This window comes from Cannabis sativa, chromosome X, assembly GCF_029168945.1.
Source record: "Cannabis sativa cultivar Pink pepper isolate KNU-18-1 chromosome X, ASM2916894v1, whole genome shotgun sequence".
Taxonomy (NCBI): domain Eukaryota; kingdom Viridiplantae; phylum Streptophyta; class Magnoliopsida; order Rosales; family Cannabaceae; genus Cannabis; species Cannabis sativa.
In genome coordinates this window covers 30,873,574-30,893,749 of record NC_083610.1, presented here as the reverse complement: position 1 = coordinate 30,893,749, position 20,176 = coordinate 30,873,574, and the positions used below count along the sequence as shown (strand labels likewise).

Genomic DNA, 20,176 nt, shown 5'->3' with positions numbered 1-20,176 from the left:
AAGCAAAATTTTAATTAATCACGTTTTTCCATAAACCTCGTTGATTAGCAACGAGCTGCACAGTACGTTTAAAAAAATCACGTAATACGCCTAAGGTAGTTAGGGTGTTACAACATATCTGCTATGGTTTAGGGCTCGGGTCGTGACATGCACTCTCAATATTATGGAAAAATAAAAAATTTCAGATTTACAAAATACTTAAAAAAGAGGTGACACAAGTGAAGAAAGAGATCCAAGTGAACTTAATCCAGAGCTATTATGAACAAGTTAGAAAGTTGAAAACCCTATCCACTAAATGAGAAACAAGAGAGCTTACAGTAGGCAATAGAATTACGAGCCCAATCGATAAAAAGAGTGATCAATGAGAAATAGAATAGGCACTACAGATAAACCATTCACTATTCAGTGTAAATGAAATTTTCCCTTCTTCTATCTCTCTTTCTCAAATCAACAAAATGGCGTTCTTCATTTTTATCGCCAGTGAAGAGAGGCGGCGACACAATTTGGGCATTGAGAAAGTGATAGGGCAGATGCGAGAGAGATAGAAGGAAAGAGGTAGATAAAGAATTATGTTTTTTTTTCTTTCAATTGTTGTTGAGGGGTTAACGAGAAAGACATAGGGGTGGTGGCCTGGGCAATGGCTGGACATAAACTTAGGCAGAGGGAGGTTAGGGGTAGAGGCGACTAGGATTTTGGAGAAGGAGAAGACACAGGGGAGGAAGAAGAAAAAAAAAAGAAATGGAAAAAAAGAAAGAAAATAGATTTTTTTATAATAATAAAAATAATTAAAATTATGTGGACAAATTAAAACATAATATGTGTATAATTGTGTACACATAGACCTACTATTTTGGCACTTAACTTTGGAAAGTTAAGGAAAGGATAAAGACCACAACAAAATGCGAGTTTAGGATTTTACCACTAAAAATTGGATTTGTAGGATTAAGTGTAACTAAATATGTAGTTTGGAAAATTTAACCACTAATATCTCGTAATATAATAATATAAGCAATAATAGAATAATAACATAATAATAGAAGCAATAATAAATTAATAAAAAGATGTTTTTATTGTAACTTTAATACAATAATAAAATTATTATATATGAGTTTTGTTATGGATTTCTATTTATTATAAATTTAAAGAAATTATAATAAAAATACATTTTTAGATATGTGGTAAGTTTAAATTTGAATCGTAATGTTTTAAAAAAATTTGCACTTATTTTTACATAAAAAATGTTTAAAAATAATTAAAGGATTACCGAGAGATTAACATGACATGACAAGAGTGTCAAAAATACTTTTGGCTGAGGATTATATTATTAGGGTTGGGTATATGTAACATATGATTTTATGGAAGTCGGGCTGAAGTTTGAGGGGTTGGGGGTGAAGATTTTGGGGTCAAATATGTCCAAATTTTTGTTTGGTGGTAGGAATGGCAATTATACTCGCGGGTTCGGGTACCTGCAGGTACGGGGGTTGACTTTCGGGGGAGGGGGCGGGTATGGGTTTAAAGATTCATACCCGAGTCGGAAACGGGACAGAGGTGGGGGAATAAATACCCGCCCCGAACCCACCTCGATATAATATATGTATAGATTTAAATTTTAAAATAATAACTACTACAATTAAAATAACTTCATGCTTTAGGTTTTTTATTGATTATACTCTTTTTTACTATACACACTATTTCACTTAAGTTTATTATTTTACTAAGTTTTTATGATTATTTTTTTTTTAATTCTCTTTAAGACATTATTTTTTTTTCAAAAATATATATGTAATGGGTACCCGATGGGAATCCTTCCCCCGTCGGGTAATACCCGCCTGCTCCCGCTTTAATTTAAACGGGTATTGGGGCGGGTATGGGGTGAATTTAAGAAGCGGGTATAGGGGTGGGGGAGCAATCCCCGCACTCGCCCCGCCCCGTTTACATCCCTATTTGGTGGAGAAGATGGCGAGGACCTTGAAAGTTTATGTGTGAACCAAATAAAGGAGACGAAGCCATTTGTATTTTTCTTATGAAACATTAGTAGCGATAGCGATAAGTGTTGCCATGCTACTCTAAAACATCATCCCTAAGAAAACAACACTGTTTTACTTTAAAATATTTGGAAGCCTAACCACATTAGCAGCTATTGTGTTTGCCACTGCTTATTAATAAACATACCACTGCAGTTTCCCAAAAAATTTAAATTATTAGCGGCGATATTATTACACTAGTAACGACCGTTGTTGTTGCTAACATTATTAATTAATTAGCGCATGGCAACAATATATCGTCGTTACATGTACACCTACATTTCCCACCTATCTTCTCATATTATTATTTGCAATAATTTACACATTAATGCGTGTATGTCGTCGCTATTAATTTGGCAAAAATAAAAAAAAAATACAGGATTTTGATATTTAGTGGCAATATACATCTAGTTGTTGCTTGCAATAACATCATCGTTTGCGGAGATAACATGTCGCCGCGCCACTTGTAGCGTAGCCTCTTTATTATCGCTCGTAGCGATAATGATGAGAAGAATATAAATAAAATTGAGGCCTAGGGTTATATATATATATATATATATATATATATATATATAAATGAATGTGACTTTACATCTCCGTTATGGTCCACTTAAGCAGGGTGAGGCACCATGATGTATAAGCTGTCATATATAGATTTTGTGAGCGGGATAATCGAACTTATATTACTCCTGTAAATTACATTTCCCCTCTGTATTGTTCCCGAATAAGGTTAAGATCCAATATATATTATTCTCTAATTAACCACGTACATTTTCCTTTTCGCTTTTATATAACTTCCATATGTATTCTATATCCATATGTATTTATTTCTTTTTTTAAGGGTAATGTAGTGAAGACTTTGTACATTACTTTTTATAGATTTGTGTACTGCATTATATAAAGTGAAAAATAATAATAACAATTAGAAAACACGGGTTCGCACAGGCATAAGTGTACATTAATTTCCTTTGATTAATTATTTTTATGGAGATATGTTAATAGAAACTACAAATTAGACCTACTTTTGATGTCATTGATGGCCCTCGCTCATCTACTTTCGTAACAGTTCTTTGAATTCTCTTAAGAGATTCAACAACGCAACCACCACTATTATACCTATATCGATGCATTACTTCTTCTTGTCTATGGAACATGCTAATTAATAGTTATGGCATGCCAAATAATTAAGAATTAAAAATGTAATCCCATCTTAACATTAAAAAATAAATAGATAGAGATATAGCTAATAATTAAAGTTCAAGCTGATCATATTGTTATACTTATATATGCCTGTGATACATTTATTGCATATTTTTTATGTGCTTGATTTAAGATTTATTAAGAGTACTATCTATGAAGCTAACAAGATTAATAAAAAAAAATTCAAAATCCACGTAAATTTTTTAGACAAATAAGCTTATAAATTATAGGCTAATTAGCAATTTTTCCTCCCGAACTTTGACATATACCTACCCCTGAACTTTTTTAGCCGTTAAAAATTTCCCCTGAACTATTGAGATTGTTAGATTTAACGACTTTTGTCTAAATTCATTCAATTTTAATTACTGTTTCAGTGATTATTTATTTACTAAAACATGCTCTCCAGACTTTGATATCTACCAAATTATGTCCCTCAAACTTTGATATGTACTAAATCATGCCCCCTGAACTTTCATCCATATTAGAATTTTTTTACTAAAATTAGACAAAAATCCTTAAATTTAACAATCTTAATAGTTCAGGAGAAATTTTTAACGACCAAAAAAGTTCAGGGGCATAATTTAGTACATGTCAAAGTTCGGCCAAAAAAATTACTAATTAACCTAAATTATATTAGAAAAATATTTTTAACACAAAGTATCCGAAGTGGCATATTTCTTTTTAAGCTTATAAATTATATTAAAAATAAAAAGAGTTTTCACACAAAATATCGGAAGTGGCATATTTCTTTTACCTTTTTACTGATACAGGAATCTTTGAACAATTTTACGGACTCATTAATTTTTTTATGATTTTTTTAATTATATTTTTAATAAAAACTCATAAAATCAACATTTAACATAACATAAAAACAAGGGTTAATTTCACAAATGCACAAAAATAATAAAAAAACAACAAAAATACGGTTTTACAGAATTTTAAACATTTTTACGATTTTTTTGATTTTATTTACATAAAATACGGTCTTTTTATGTTAAAATTTTATTCATTTATTCATTTATTGTTAATTTTTTGTTATATGTATGTTATTTTTTGTTGTTTTTTTGTTGTTATTTTGATGTTATTTTCATGTTACTTTTATGTTGTTTTCTTATTGATTTTATGTTGTTTTCGTGTTATTTTTTGAAAAACCGTAAAAATGTAAAAAACATTCTTTAAACGTAAAAATATAAATATTTTACAAAAAATGGTACTTTATGTAATTATTCTTAAAAACAACGTATAAAAACAAAAGTTTCTATTGTTGTACAAAAAAAAAAAAAACCTTCTCGTCCGTAAAAATATTTAATAAAAAAAAACTGCACACGTATTTTGTAATATTTTTGTCTTTTCAGTTAATTATAGAAAAATTCCTTTTGGAAACATAAATATAATAAAATGAAATGGATAATCATAATACTTTCACATCTCTTCTCTCCTAATTAATTGTAGGGATGGTGTCCTCACAAAAAAAAAAATTGTAGGGATGGTGTGGGGACTAAAACGTAAAGGTAGGTGTTGATTTTTTTTTTTTTAATAGGGAAATATATGAATTGGTGAGCTGTTTGTGTATGTTTAAGAAAGTCCTACTCTCTCACACAAGGCAGCATATGACGGCCTTCTAAAGCAGCTTAAAATCTCAAATCTCAACTCTTTTGTCTCCTTTTGGCACATTACATAATTCTGGGACCATTAATCTCATCTCACTGTAAGTGTGAGAGACTGACTCACCCTCCTCCCCTGCTTTGAAAGTGGGGTCCACTTAGTTATATAAAGGCCATGTGATGTGGGATACCACCAGCTGGCTATGTCGACTAATTGTGCGTGTGTGGGACTCTCTTTAGTCTTTACCTTCTCATCCCTTTACACTTCTCTCTCTCAAACCTTTACTATCAATTAAAGAATCAGAATAAGTAGCATTTAATATCCTCGTTTTTAAGTCTTACAAATATCGTTAATCAAAAAGAAAAAAAAGTCTTACAACTATTTTTGGAAAAGAAGAAAAAAATAAAACCCAATCCATTATATAATTTGTGGGGGTTGAATTTTTAAATTACAGGATTGTTTCACATTATTATAGGCACATGCCTTTTTATAAGTGCATTATATGCAAGCAATAGCGAACTACTACCAACTTAAAATGATCATGAATTAATGGTACTGTACATAACTTAAGCACACTGACCACCCCCCATCGTGCTTCAAACTACACTAAAATTTCAAAGTTAATTACTGTTACATGCGATAACAGGGCAACACACACAGTATTTTGATATTAACAAAAGAAGAGGAAAAAAAGATCAACCAAGGAAAATTGATTTGTGAATATTAGTTTTATAATAATTTGCAGCTATTGGAGAATCACGTGGTGTAGGTGTTTGAACACCACTTTTGGATTACCACAAATACGGTACTAGTAGTAGTGGTAGTAAACATCATTAGCATTTAGCAGCGATGCTGCGTTGCCGATACGTCATAACCGAATTGTAGTGTAGTATTATTGTATTTTATTAAATAAACAAGGTGAGGGTAAGAAGGTAATTACAAGAGTAGTACAGCGGGGAAGAGAGAGAAAAACTAATGACGGTAGAAGACCGTTGAGAAAATAGAGGGGCAAATTGGTCAAAAAAAAAAAAAGAAGTGACGCAAACGCAACCGCCTGCCTTGGAGTAGTAGTGTATACAATATAGTAGTAACTAGTAGTGATGATGTAGTAGCTGTTGTTCCTTCCCGCTACTACTACTAATACTACTTGCCCAAACTACCCTTTCTCTCTCTTCGGTTCCTCTTACTATTTACTTTCTCTCTCTAAACATTGGTCATCAAAAGTTTCATACGACTTATCTCCTCTTTTGTTTCTTTTGTCTATATCTCGTTGCTGTATCACATTCCTTGTCAGTTGTCTCGGAGAATCATCCAAATGAGAACGGTTCTCCGAGAAAGTTGATCCTTTCCTTCAAATAACAATACTTCACACATTCATATTCATTCACTCTGATCATTTTTTTTTCACTTTCTCTCGTTTTAATTTCTTTCAAATCTGGAAAATTGTTCTCGTCATTCTTTTCTCTACTTGCTATGGAAGCAGGAGAAGATTGTTGTGTGAAGGTTGCTGTTCACATCAGACCGCTTATCGGTGACGAGAAGCTTCAAGGTTGTAAAGACTGCGTCACTGTCGTCTCTGGGAAGCCTCAGGTGAACTCTCCCTCACCTTACTTGCAATACTCATCAATCCTTTCATTTCCAATGTCGAAAGCTACATACACATTGGCTACTCCTTAAAGTTGTTTAGCTTTTCAACGGAGCAATCTCTGTAATTCATTCTCATTTCTTCTTTTGTTTTATAGTTTTGTTCAAAATGATTTGGAAAGATCTAGATCCGAATTTGATTACTGGTTCTGGATTAACTTTTTGAGACTAATACGGTGTCACAATCTGATTTTCGCTGGAACTCAGCTTTCACCAGAAATTTTCGTAATTGGGCATAATTATGTAATTGAGTGGCATTAATATCGGAGTCAAACGAGTCATACGGGATAATGGATTGAGTAGTGCTTAGGTTGATCATAATCTTGTAGGAAGAAAACTTCTAATTTGGGAGGTCACGAAGAATCCAGTTAAGTTAAGATTTTGACAGTCAACCAGATTTTTGTTCTTTTCATGACTTAGGAAAAGAAATATCATGTCTTTACCTAAGGGTACAGTTAGCCACCGAAAATTCAGATTTTCTTTTTCTTTTTCTTTTTCTTTTTTTTTTTTTTACTTTTCCATATTTCCGATTTAAAGGGAGTAAATTAGCCTAATTTTGTTCTAATGTTCAGAGTCATATAGTATAGTGGATTTGTTCGCAATGTAAATTCTACTGGGGGTATAGTAGTAATATGTGTGAAAGTTATGTGCTTCCAATGGAAACAAGAATTTCTGTTTTCTTCTTCCTGTTTTGCTGTTAAGAAATACGGAATGTTTGTCCGCTATTTTTGTCGTATCAAATTATCAATAAGTTCTTTAAATTCATGAGCACTGATTTTACAAAACTCGTATTGTTAAACATTCTATAATCAAAAATATATATTTTTTTTCTTTCGTAAAAAACGTAAAAGGAGTGAGCTTATACAGCACAGTAATGTCAATATGTGCATGCATATGAGTAAAAAACCATCCTTCGACCCCGACAATACAAGTGGGCTTTTTATCCAGGTTTTCATGTTCCAAACGATGCAGGTACAGATTGGTACGCATTCGTTTACTTTTGACCATGTCTATGGGAGCACCAGTTCTCCTTCGTCTGCAATGTTTGAAGAATGCATTGCTCCCCTGGTTGATGGTTTGTTCCAAGGATATAATGCCACAGTTCTTGCTTATGGTCAGGTAATATTACATTTCAACTTTCGAACAGCCTCAAAAGGGAGAGCAAGAGATTGATTTGCCTTGCAATTTTGGTTACCTTTCCCTTTCGTTAACAATTTCATATATTGCAGACTGGTTCGGGTAAAACATATACCATGGGCACTGGCTTTAAAGATGGTATTCAGTCGGGAATAATTCCCCAAGTTATGAGTGTTTTGTTTAGAAAGATTGGAACTCTGAAGCATCAAACGGAATTCCAACTGCATGTTTCTTTTATTGAGGTTTGTGAAAAAACTTCATCCTTATTGCGTTCGATGCATTAGTAGTTCAAATCTTCATCTTTATCACCGTGTTTCGTTAACCATAAGCTATTTCATTTTCTTTATAGCTGACTTATGCCATTTATATCTTGTTTAGGGATACAATTCAGCCTTATTACCAATAAATTATGTATCTGCTATGGAAACATGAATTCTAACCCTTGATATTGATAGTTATATGGTCTGGCTACTTCTTTGTAATGCTATGCGTCTTTTGTTGTTTCTCAGTTAGCTGACCAAATGGTTTTGATTCGTAGATTTTGAAAGAAGAAGTAAGAGACTTGCTTGATCCAACTTTTATTAGCAAACCAGAGATTGCAAACGGGCATGCTGGCAAAGTAACAGTACCTGGCAAGCCGCCGATACAAATTCGTGAAACATCAGATGGCGTTATTACATTGGCAGGGTCTACTGAAATCGGTGTAAGCACTCTAAAAGAAATGGCCACTTGCCTGGAGCAAGGGTCATTGAGTAGAGCAACAGGAAGTACAAATATGAACAACCAGTCAAGGTAATTAAATTCTTTTAACATGAAAATTTCGGATATCATTTACACTCGGCTTCTAATGCTCCAGCAAGATCTAGAACAACTATTATAATTTTGTCGAAGATATGGGGCATGTCTAAATTTGATTTGAAGTAAAGTACACACTTTCTAGGAGTCTAATATACTCATATACTTTCATGCCTGTTTTTACTACTTGAATAACGTGTCAAAGCTGAGAACAGGATGTCCTTTTCACTGCAATTCGTTCTCTTGGTGAGAGGATATTTACCAGGTAGGGTTAGGGTAACAGAAGACACAGTATGCTAGTTAAGGGTCATTTGTCTCTTTCCATTTTGTTAAATATGAAAGAAAGAATTAAATGTTAACAAAGTTAGATGGAAAACCTGCATGGTTGGAAATATCTGAGAAACCACTAGAATTAGACATTTTGTTAGAAAACCCTCTAAAGCAATGATGATCAAATCACCCATATACAATCACTAAATTTGTAAAGAACAGACAAACTTTTCCTTCCACAGAAGATTCTGTTAGTAACCACAAAATCTAAACTAAAATATCAAAATTTACATTATGTTTTGATAAGCAAAGTATTTCATAATTTATAAATCCAAACAGAGGTCAAAAAGAAAAAAGGAAAAAGCATTAGTGACTTTTTTTAATGACATTTGTCAATTTCCATATATGTTATAGTCGTTCACATGCCATCTTCACCATCACACTAGAGCAAATGCATAAGCTTAATCCGGCATCTCCTGGCGATACCAGTCCTACGGAGAGTATGAATGATGATTATTTGTGTGCCAAATTGCACTTAGTAGATCTTGCTGGGTCTGAGCGAGCAAAGAGAACAGGCTCTGATGGTTTACGTTTTAAGGAAGGTAAACAGAATGATTCGTGAATTGTGTTTGATAAATTTCATTGTGGTTGTTTATTAATCAGATGGATATTGAACAGGAGTTCATATTAATAAAGGCCTTCTTGCACTTGGCAATGTCATTAGTGCACTTGGTGATGAAAAGAAGCGCAAAGAGGGTGTTCATGTTCCATATCGAGATAGTAAACTTACTCGGCTTTTGCAGGTTTGATTCATTTCAAGTTCTTAAAATGCTGAATTTTCATTACTAATGGTTTACTTACTGGCCGGGTTTTTGTTTTTTGCCAAATCCCTCTGTTTGAGGGATTCTTAGTTGAATTGAATATGCCCATAGTCTTAACATCTTTCATTACGTATGTGTACCATTTTATTTTAGCTTGAACCTACATATATCATGTACTAAAATCTACGAAGTTAACTTTCCTCATTATGCTGAATTAAGGACTGAAAATTATAGTAGACTGTAAAAACTTATTGAAACATGGCTTTGCTGGTGCTTGACATTTTAGTGGTATTTAATTCAAATCATGCACTATATATTATTCTGACTATGATTGCTTACCTAATAATGTATATGCATTTTGGCAGGATTCACTAGGTGGTAACAGCCGGACTGTTATGATAGGTAATTTGATAAGTATCATAGTTTTGGTTTTTTAATTTTTGTGTGGGCAAATTTACTTTTGTACGCAGTACATGGTTTCCGTTGTGTACTCAAGCTAAGTAAGGGTCTATGTTGTTTCATACTCTTACATAACCTGAATTTTTTATCAACAACATGGTGGTCATTGTATAAATTTTACATATATATGGTCAATACATCACCTCTCAGTCTCTCTTGCAATAGATATCTTTTACAATCGCAATAGGCAATTGTTTACTGATGGAGTTGATTATCTGAGTATCATCTAGAATTTTTGTAGTTTTGCACGTGTATTTCTCTTCGACCTTTCACATATTATCGCCAGAATTTTATCATGTCTTATGCTTCAAATTGTGTCAAATTTTAGCCTGCATAAGTCCTGCTGATATCAATGCGGAGGAGACACTCAACACTTTAAAGTACGCAAATCGTGCCCGAAATATTAAAAATAAACCTATTGTAAGTTGCTCGTTATTATATATATCTGTTTCAAAAATATTATAGGTGAAGTTTGTCTTTCTTTGTCAGGGTCTCACACGTGTATATCTTTCTTGATGAAAATATAACTGCAACAGGTCAATAGAGATCCTATGTCCAGCGAAATGCTGAAGATGCGCCAACAGCTTGAGTTTCTGCAGGCTGAACTTTGTGCGCGAGGAGGAGGTTCTTCTGCTGATGAAATACAGGTAATGGGGCTCTACAAATAGATGTGTGGAATTGATGATTGTCTATCAGAGGACAGTAGCTAAGGAAGGTATCCAAGCGGCTGGGAACTGCTACTGTCAAATTGTTTTAAGAAAGTTAAATAAAAGGAACTAAAAACATGCACCAAATAATGAAGAGTGAAAAGTATTTAATGTAGACATAATTTTCTCGATAGACAAATTATTTGAATTTGTAAACTGAAGTAATAAACTTTACAGGTTCTCAAAGAAAGAATTGTTTGGCTCGAAGCTGCAAATGAGGATCTTTGCCGCGAACTTCATGAATATCGAAGTAAATGTACTGTTGCAGAGCAGCATGACAGAGATGCTCAAGTATGTGTCTCTTTTTTGATGTGTCACTAGTTTTTACTCAAGCAATTTGTATAAAACTCTTTTGGTTTCTTGCTCTACTTGGTGGACAATTCCTTAAGTTTTTTTTTTTTTTTACAATTACTGTGGTATAGCTAGATGGTGTACAATATATATGTATATGTTTATATAGATACACACCCATTGACATTGTCACATTTCAGGATGGCACAGCTACCACGACTACGGCCTCTACCTGCATGTTGAGAAGTGAGAGTCTTAAGAGAGGCTTGCAAAGAATCGATTCAGCTGATTATCAAATTACTGAAACTATATCAAGTATGAATCCTTTCTGGATTAAAACATGCTGTGGAAATGTTTTTTATTTTGGTCTTTTCAGTGCCTATTTGATGGGATTTCAGTACCCTTAAGCCAGTCTGTAAACAATATGCATTAAGCAATATGGGTTTAAGCTTTTTACTTAGAACCATCTTATTTAAGGTATTGCCAATTTCAACAGGTGATGCACGGGAAATTGATGAAGTAGCCAAAGAGTGGGAGCATACACTTCTGCAGAACTCTATGGACAAGGAGTTAGATGAACTGAATAAACGTCTTGAAGAGAAAGAGGTGATGTATTTTTTTTTAAGGTTGAATGGATTATAGCTGATGTTCTGTAAAATACTTATCTTCATTTTTGTATTGTCTATGTAGTCTGAGATGAAACTTTTTGGAGTTTCTGGCCCTGTGGCCCTCAAGCAGCATTTTGGAAAGAAAATAGTGGAATTAGAAGATGAGAAGAAAACCGTGCAGGTTAATTTACAGCTTATGAGCTTCTTCATCTTATTATTGAGAAAATGGATATTTACTTGTTTGAAATTAAATTAAGCAGCAAGAAAGAGATCGTTTGCTAGCTGAAGTTGAAAACCTTGCTGCTAACACTGATGGACAAACTCAGAAACTGCAAGATGTCCATTCCTTGAAGTTGAAAACACTCGAGGCACAGGTGACTATCTTTTCTTCTGCCAGAGTGTGCATGTGTAGGAGTGTTATCAGTTTCTTAGAATAGAAACTGTTAACCAACCATGTTGTATGATCTTTTACAATGTATTTGTCCCAGATTCTGGATCTGAAGAAGAAGCAAGAGAACCAGGTGCAGCTTTTAAAGCAAAAACAAAAAAGCGATGAAGCAGCAAAGCGCCTACAAGATGAAATTCATTCTATAAAAGCACAGAAGGTTGAATGTTTATTACAGCCTCTTATGTCTTTCAACAATTTCATAACTTTATTCGATGTACCTTATTTATTATGTGAACTCATAGGTTCAATTACAACAAAGAATAAAACAAGAAGCAGAACAATTTCGACATTGGAAAGCATCACGAGAAAAGGAATTGCTACAGGTATATATTACTTAGTATGGTATGGATGAACAGTATCATTTATGCAACAAATAGCATTTAGATAGTTTTTGGCTTCAGTAGAAATTTCCTCCTGAGCATTTACACTTAAATACTTAATTGTTAAAAAGATTTGTTCAACACATAAATTCGCTTCTTTTGTCGTGAATCATGGCTGGTAGTTTCTGTTCAGTAGATCACCTTACAAGATATCTTACTATAAATAGGTTTATTTTCTCATCCATAAGTTTCTTTTATTAACTATCTTAAATTTTATTGATTACCCGATTTCATTTTGCCTCATTCTTCAATTTGGGTTTTTATTTGCAATCTTAGTTGCGGAAGGAGGGCAGGAGAAATGAATATGAAAGGCATAAACTGCAAGCTCTGAACCAGCGTCAGAAACTGGTGAGTTGAGTGCCATTGCAATAGTAGTAAATGAATGCGGGGTAGAAAAAGAATGAGATAGAGAAGGGCACTTGAAACTGACTGATATGATTCTTTCATTCAGGTTCTTCAGAGGAAAACTGAAGAGGCTGCAATGGCTACCAAGAGGCTAAAGGAATTGCTAGAAGCTCGCAAATCTTCTGTTCGTGACAGCTCAGGTATGAGGCATCTGAGACCTCTGTTATGATATGATTTGTTGACCAAATACCTAGAACAAAAACTAGGAAGCGTTAAAGGATGTTTCTACCAAATCTCTGTCATTTCCTTTTTATCTTGATTTTTTCATTGTGTCATTTAGCAGTTGCTGCCAGTGGGAATGGAATAAATGGACAGGTAAAGGTCATTGTTTTCTTTCCTCAGTCTGTGTTTTCTTCTTTCGGAGTTTAAATTAATTCAATTTGAGCTATATTACAGAGCAATGAAAAGTCTTTGCAACGTTGGCTTGACAATGAGTTAGAAGTGATGGTGAATGTGCACGAAGTACGTTACGAATACGAGAAGCAAAGTCAAGTGTACGTATTTGAGTTGTCTTTATTATAAGCTTAAGTTTTTAACTAAACCATTATTTTAGCATTTTAAAATTATGGTGTAATCCCCAGGCGAGCTGCACTGGCAGAAGAGTTAGCCATGCTGAGACAAGTAGATGAATTCTCTTCAAAAGGCCTTAGCCCTCCAAGAGGAAAGAACGGTTTTGCCAGGTACTCTTTGTGTTTATGAAACAAATAAATAAATATTACATAATTCAATCACTCTCATCAACTTTGTCTATCAGAGTGTGCTCCATGTCACCAAATGCAAGAATGGCACGAATATCTTCACTTGAGAACATGCTGAGCATTTCATCCAACTCACTTGTGGCAATGGCATCCCAACTTTCAGAGGCAGAAGAAAGGGAACGTGCATTCACTAGCCGTGGGCATTGGAACCAGTTACGTTCCATGGGGGATGCAAAGAATTTGCTTCAGTATATGTTTAGTTCTGTTGCAGATGCAAGGTGCGGTTTTGACCTAGTTTCCTTAACAACTTTTCAGCTATGAAAATAATCGACTAGTGTAATAAGATTGTCGAAAATAGAACCCATGGTTTTGCTTTTTTAGGTTTTTATTTCATTTCGTTCTCTCTGCAGTTTTTCTCCTCCCTAATTTTTAAATTGCTACTCGAACTTATATGTAGATCCGTTAATCCTGATCTTACTGCACATTTTAAATTATCTGGTGTTTAGCTTGCCATTTGCAATGTTGAATAGTCAAGACCATCCTTATTCTCTTTTGATAAAATTGTTTATCAGGGTTTCTCTATTATGAATTTTGCACTGAAAGTCTTAGTTATCAAATGACATATCTTCACAGGTGCCAATTATGGGAGAAGGAAATTGAAATTAAGGAAATGCAAGAGCAACTTAGAGAACTTGTAGGTATTTTGCGTCAGAGTGACATGCGGAGAAAAGAAGTTGAGAAGGAACTAAAAGTGAGAGAGCAAGCCATTTCGATTGCATTGGCTACATCAGCACCGGTGAGACTTTTTTTGCATAAGAAACATCACACATGAAATGGCAATTAATATAATGTTATATTACATTATTTGTTAATCCAAGAGCTTTATTTTCAGTACCTTAGAAATTACCTTATTGTTTCAATTCTTCATCATGGCCTTCAGCAGGGTAACTCACCCAATTCATTGGAAAACTTGGCTGAAGAAGTGAACGGTCCATTGTCTCCAGTACCTGTGCAAGCACATAAACAGATAAAGTATACAGCTGGTATTGCTAATGGTTCAGTCAAGTGCTCAGCAACATTCTTGGATCAAACTCGAAAGGTTAATTCTTTCTCCCTGGATTATGGCATTTTGGATGTCTTCCCTCTTCATCTATTAAGTGAGTTTCTGTTGTTGCACTTGCAGATGGTACCCATTGGCCAGTTGTCAACGAAAAAGTTAGCAGCTCTAGGACAATCTGGAAAGCTATGGAGATGGAAGAGGAGTCATCATCAGTGGCTGTTACAATTCAAATGGAAATGGCAGAAGCCGTGGAAACTGTCGGAGTGGATTAGACAAAGCGATGAAACACTCATGAGATCAAGGCCTCGGCTACAAGCTGCTAGAAGTGATTCAAGATGATTAATGTTCGTGGATCACTGGCCTTTTGCCACCAACATTTTATCCTTGGCCTAAAAAGTATTGGTCCCAAACACGTGGCATGGGAAACATAGAAATAACTGCAGGTAACAATTATAAATTTCATTCACATTTTCTTCTAAAATAAGATCTTCATGATCAGCTGTTTCAGAAAAAGAATGTTACTTGTAGTGCCTATTTTGAATGATGCAGCATCAGCATGCTGTAAATATCTGTTGCGGATCTCTGTTTATGCCAAGGATGATTACCTGATTGGAAAGAGCTAGGTTTGTGATCTTTAAAATTTTGCCATGGCTACACCATCCCTGGCGCATCTTGTAAACCTGTGTTGATGCTAGTCAGGTTGCCCACATAGTTAGAAGAAGGTACCAAAGGTGTGACAGCAAGTCATGACCCTCTGGCTAGTAAAGATCCTCAAGGAGGAGTTCTACAATGTTTGTTAACCGCAAATTTTAGGAGAAGAAACTCTTCTGTGGTCATATAGATGTGTATGAAAATGTGTTTATTTTTTTTTCTTTTCACATATTTTATTTTTTTGTGTCCAAGTTGTGATAATGTATATTGTGTGTAAACACAATATCAACACCCTGTTGCAAGTTTTTATTGCAACACAAATTCACAACGAAAAGAAAACTCTCTTTGATATTTCCCCCCTCCCCCCTTTCGTGTAGTTTTCTGTGTGCTAGCATTATAGTTCTTGTAATGATTGTATCTAGTATTCATTTTTGTATTTAAAACAAAAGAAAATATTCAATGGCATCAAAATGGAAGTTAACGCAAGCAACCTTTATATTCTCTTCATTGATCGTGTAATCACTAATCCTTTGTCACTTTAACTCTTTTCTAACCTTTTATCACTGTGGGTTGCCTAGTAGGACTGGGAGGGGTAAAGGTCTATTTGGTATTTTTATTGTTTTCAAAAATGTGTTTTTGAGAAATGAGAATATTAAATAGCTCTTTTCTAGTTTTCATAAAATGGGTTTTTTTATTTTTACATTTCATTTTTTTTCTTTTTTTGCATTTTTTACGAAATTCTACATATAAACTCATATTGCAACTAGTACTGCAACCTAAATTGCAACAAAAAATCGTATAGAAACTCCTATTGCAACTAGCGCTGCAACCACTTTAGAAACTCAAACCGTAAATTTGAAAAAGAAAAAAAAAAGTTAAAAAAAATAGTATATGAGGTAATTCCCCAAAATAAAAAGTGTTTTGGTAGATATTTTCTAAAAATAGATTTTAGTTTTTTTTTTCTTTTTTTATCAAGAAAATAAATTTCTATTAATTACAACATGCATACAATCAAACCAAAACTCCCAAACTGGCAGCAGCAAATTCGTTAACATATTGAAAGGATTTTGGGGGGTTGTCCAATATATCCATTTCAATTAAAATTCGAGCAAACTGAACCCTAGAGAAATCTTTAGTGTGTCGGTCTACCATGATTGGTTTTCCAACAGTACTAACTAACACACTGAGGTTTTTATTTTCCCAATATTGAAGACCTAGGCCAAATAATCGAATCCAGAGGAGCACAGATCTTACTATTTTAACAGAGTTTAATTTTGATGTCCACGGACGAGTAATAACTGGCTTCCTATCGAACTGCACAACTCTAGCATCCAGCACTTCGTTTCTTGTTGCTTCATCATTGAAACGAACCATTACCATCCCCCTGGTCATTCTAGCTATTTGGACGATTCCAAGGTGCCCCCATGTCCTCTTAATGAATCCCTCAAATACAGTCATGGGAGGGTTAGCTCCCAATATCATACAAATTATAGCAGCATTCTACAATTCAGCTTGCTCTTTAATTTCCTCCAGATCCACTTGAGCAATTCTTTGACCATTCTTGATCATAAGTTCAGTGTAGGTTAATTTGGCATCAGTATACTGAATCTTCTCTTTAGGAAACGAAGTCCACAAATTTTTTGTCGATTCATTGTATTTGCCCTAATTCACTTCTTCTTCTTGCTCCATCTCCGTTTGTTTAGCCCAACTAATACTCACCGAAGGAGTGAGATATTCAGCAAGGATTGGTGAAGATCCAACTCCTTGTTCCACTTCCTCTGTTTCAGCAGCTCCATGAAACTCAGTAATTTCCTTGTTCAAACCCGTGGAAAGCCTATCCTCTTCATCAGTTTGTTCGGTTTGGACAACTGCTCGATTCGCCGGTCTGCCTGGTCTTCGCACAATTCTCTTCTTCTTCGCCAAGGGAGAAGGAGAGAACATAGAGAAAATCCTATTTTTGGCAAAATTATTTATTTTTTTTTGTTTTGATGTTTTATACGCCAATATACTGCCTTTAATTAAAAAAAAAAAAGAATTGTCATTTTTTGGGCTTCCACGTGTCTTTCCAAGATTAAACCTTTACAAATTTTAAAAGTTTTTTCATATAAAAGGTTTTATGTTGATATATACATAAACGTACATATTTTCTCTCTAATTTATATATATAATTTTGATTTAATTGAGTTGTCACCTTTTTTTTATTTACTTATATATTTTCTTACTTAAAATTGATAATGATAAAGATGAGACCCATATGTTCTCTCTCCATGTTCATCCTATTTTCTATTATCTCTCTCCATGTTCATCCTCTTCTTCTTCTTCATAGGTTTCTTTCTCTCTTTTTTTTTTTCAAAATCCATACAGTCATGTTTTTCATTTTTAGCTTTCTCTCCATGTTCTTATTTTATTTCTTGTTCAGTTCTTCTTCTTCATCTTCTTTTCATTTTTTTCCTTAGTTTTTGAAGTTTTCAGTCACATTTTTTGAAAAGATAAAGAGTATGGTTTTTTTAATATGATTTTTTAGAACTGGGCTTACAAATATAGCTTCTGTTGCATCAGGTGTTGAGGCTGTGCAGAAGATAATTAGTTTTTTTTTAATTATTTTTTTTATTTGTTTTAGTGTTATTTTACGGTTGTTTTTCATAATTTATTTTTTGACATCGATTTCACTGCTCTTGCTCCATCTCGCTGAAATTAATGATTATTCTTTAGGTGTTTTCGTGGTGTTGTGGTGGTTCTATCCGTAGGTGTAGAAGATGGAGGCTATAAAATACATTTCTTATTCTTTCTCTATGATTATTTTGTGGTTTTTTTTATTCTGGTTCTCTTATAAATACATTTGACGAGCTCACTAGAAAAAAAGTTTTGAGGTGTGTGGTTCTTTTATATTTTTCTAGGTGGTTATATTTGTTTATTGTTTTACATTTGTTTTGTGTTGTTTTAGTAGTTTTTTTGTTCTGATTTTTTAAGATTGGGCTTGCAAATATAGCTGCTATTGCATCTAGTATTGAGGCTGTGCAGAACATTGTTAGTTTTTTTAATCATTTTTTCCTTTTTTTTGTTTGATCTGTTTCAGTGTTGTTTTGTCATGATTATTTATTTGACGTCGATTTCACTGTTTTTTCTCAATCTCACCGAAATTAATGGTTGTGTTCCGATTATTCTGATGTTCCTGTGGTGGTTTTGTCCGTGGGTGTGCAAGATGAAAACCTTTTTTTTTTTATGTTTACAGTATAAAAGAAAAAAAAATTCGCCAAGATAGTATAGAAGTTATTTTTGCCGTGTGGTAGTATTTTTATAAAGATTGGGCCAAATGTCAGTATTTTTGTAAGTTTTTCTTTTGAAAAAGCATATTGTTCTTTTCTAAATCGAGTTTTCAGTGAGAGATTTGTTTCTACTGAGTTACAATCTTGTATTTTGGCTGAATTTACAAATTAATAAACTTTCAGATTTTTCTTTCAAAAAAAAAAATAATAACAATATTCTTTTTTTATTTTTTTTAATTTAGCGTCTACAGTTACAATTTTTTTTAAATGACCTTGAATCTAAAATAGTATAAACCTTTTTCTAAATTAGTTTCGATTTTTGTTCTAAAATAATTTTATGGACAAAATATTTTTTTCACTCTTCAAACTATAGCACTTGTAGATTTTTGTCTCATGAATTACTTTTTTGACAAAAATACCCTGAACTGTCACTTAAGACTTTTGCCCCTTCCGTCTAAAAAAATAACAGTTTGTTGATGTGGTAGTTAAACAAAAATGTTTTATGGTATTTTTATTTATTAATTCTTTTTTTTTTTTTAAAAAAAAAAAGTAAGAATTATTGCAAAACTTAAAAATTAGTACAAACTTAGTTTTAAATTTCTTAAAAGTAAAAGACCTAGAATCAAATAAATACAAACACAAACAATCATATCTAACATTCATTCAAGAAATGAGAATATATATTTTTTTTAAGTAGAAGTAGAACACTAATAATCAACCTTAAAACTTGAAATACAAATCTATAAACTTCAAATAAAAACTCAAAACTCAACTCAACAATTCATTCTTTTACCATAAATTTAAAACATAATTAATTGAAGTAATGAGCCTCCCAATATCGGGAGGCTCATTACTTTCAATCGAGATAATGAAAAATCATTTCATTTTTTAGTTGAAACTTTAGGTGGTTCTCGAAAAAAGATGACGAAAAAAATAATTCCTAATAAAAAATATCATAAAATATTTTTTCAAGTACCACCTCAACTCAACAAATCATTTTTTGTTGGAGAGCAAAATTTTTTAATTGCTATAACTCAAGAGGATTTTTGCTGAGCAAAATAATAATTCAGAAAACAAGAATATACAAGTGCTATAATTTAACGAGTATAAAAACTTTAGAGTGATTCCATAATGTACCCTTTAAAAAGAATGTACTGATGCACTCTCTATTTGTTCGGTATCTAGAAAAAAAATTTAGTCTAATTTTTTTTTTCATATTCATGTACGTTATAGCTATTTACGGTATCCTACAAAATTTTGAAAAATTCGGAATAATTTACAATATAAAAAATAATGTTCAAACAGTCTATTTTATACGCATATAAAATAATCATGCGTACAACACACTGCTTGAACGTAATTTTCAACGTATTAAATAAATATAATTTACATGACTATGAAAAAAAATTTGATAAAAAAATTATTTCGGATACTAAAACAGATAAAGATGTATCAATATATCTCTTTTAAAGAGATGGATTATAGAATTTCCCAAAACTTTTTTATCCGTTCTTTTAAATTTTAAAGAAATAATTAAGAAAATTCAAACAATAATATTAATAATCACTTTAACTAACATAACGTCAAATAGTTCTGTTTTTTCTTTTTTGGTAAGGTTGGACATAAAGTCAAAAGTTATTACAAGGTCTGGTGTGAAAATTTTAAAAATGTAAAATTATATTTTGCTGTTTTGCAAAAAAAAAAATA

At 33.0% G+C, this 20,176-nt stretch overlaps 1 protein-coding gene across 9 annotated transcripts; it reads left to right on the top strand.

The window, feature by feature from the left end:
• The first annotated feature begins 5,676 nt into the window (after window positions 1-5,676).
• LOC115712112 (kinesin-like protein KIN-4A) lies at window positions 5,677-15,710 on the top strand. 9 transcript variants are annotated; one of them, XR_009685311.1, is made up of 26 exons: window positions 5,677-6,419; window positions 7,446-7,592; window positions 7,703-7,852; window positions 8,149-8,402; window positions 9,090-9,277; window positions 9,354-9,478; window positions 9,862-9,898; window positions 10,284-10,375; window positions 10,492-10,602; window positions 10,840-10,953; window positions 11,154-11,268; window positions 11,450-11,559; window positions 11,644-11,742; window positions 11,822-11,935; window positions 12,050-12,166; window positions 12,252-12,332; window positions 12,666-12,737; window positions 12,841-12,934; window positions 13,078-13,109; window positions 13,191-13,288; window positions 13,376-13,474; window positions 13,549-13,770; window positions 14,126-14,288; window positions 14,436-14,591; window positions 14,676-14,995; window positions 15,102-15,710. XR_009685311.1 is itself a non-coding variant. In XM_030640386.2 (25 exons), the coding sequence occupies exons 1-25, from the start codon at window positions 6,303-6,305 to the stop codon at window positions 14,889-14,891; spliced, it is 3,123 nt and encodes a 1,040-aa protein (XP_030496246.1). In that variant the 5' UTR covers window positions 5,677-6,302; the 3' UTR covers window positions 14,892-15,710. The 9 variants fall into 9 exon arrangements, 4 of the variants coding, with proteins under 4 accessions (XP_030496246.1, XP_030496222.1, XP_030496232.1 ...); XR_009685309.1 differs by having other exon boundaries at window positions 14,433-14,591; XR_009685310.1 differs by having other exon boundaries at window positions 13,075-13,109.
• The last annotated feature ends 4,466 nt before the right edge of the window (window positions 15,711-20,176 follow it).

Excerpts from the sequence above, each read along its gene's own strand:
- LOC115712112 (XM_030640352.2), top strand. The coding sequence starts at position 6,303 with ATGGAAGCAGGAGAAGATTGTTGTGTGAAGGTTGCTGTTCACATCAGA. Across the intron at positions 11,560-11,643 it reads AACGTCTTGAAGAGAAAGAG|TCTGAGATGAAACTTTTTGG; the intron begins GTGATGTATTTT and ends TTGTCTATGTAG. Across the intron at positions 12,167-12,251 it reads ATTCTATAAAAGCACAGAAG|GTTCAATTACAACAAAGAAT; the intron begins GTTGAATGTTTA and ends GTGAACTCATAG.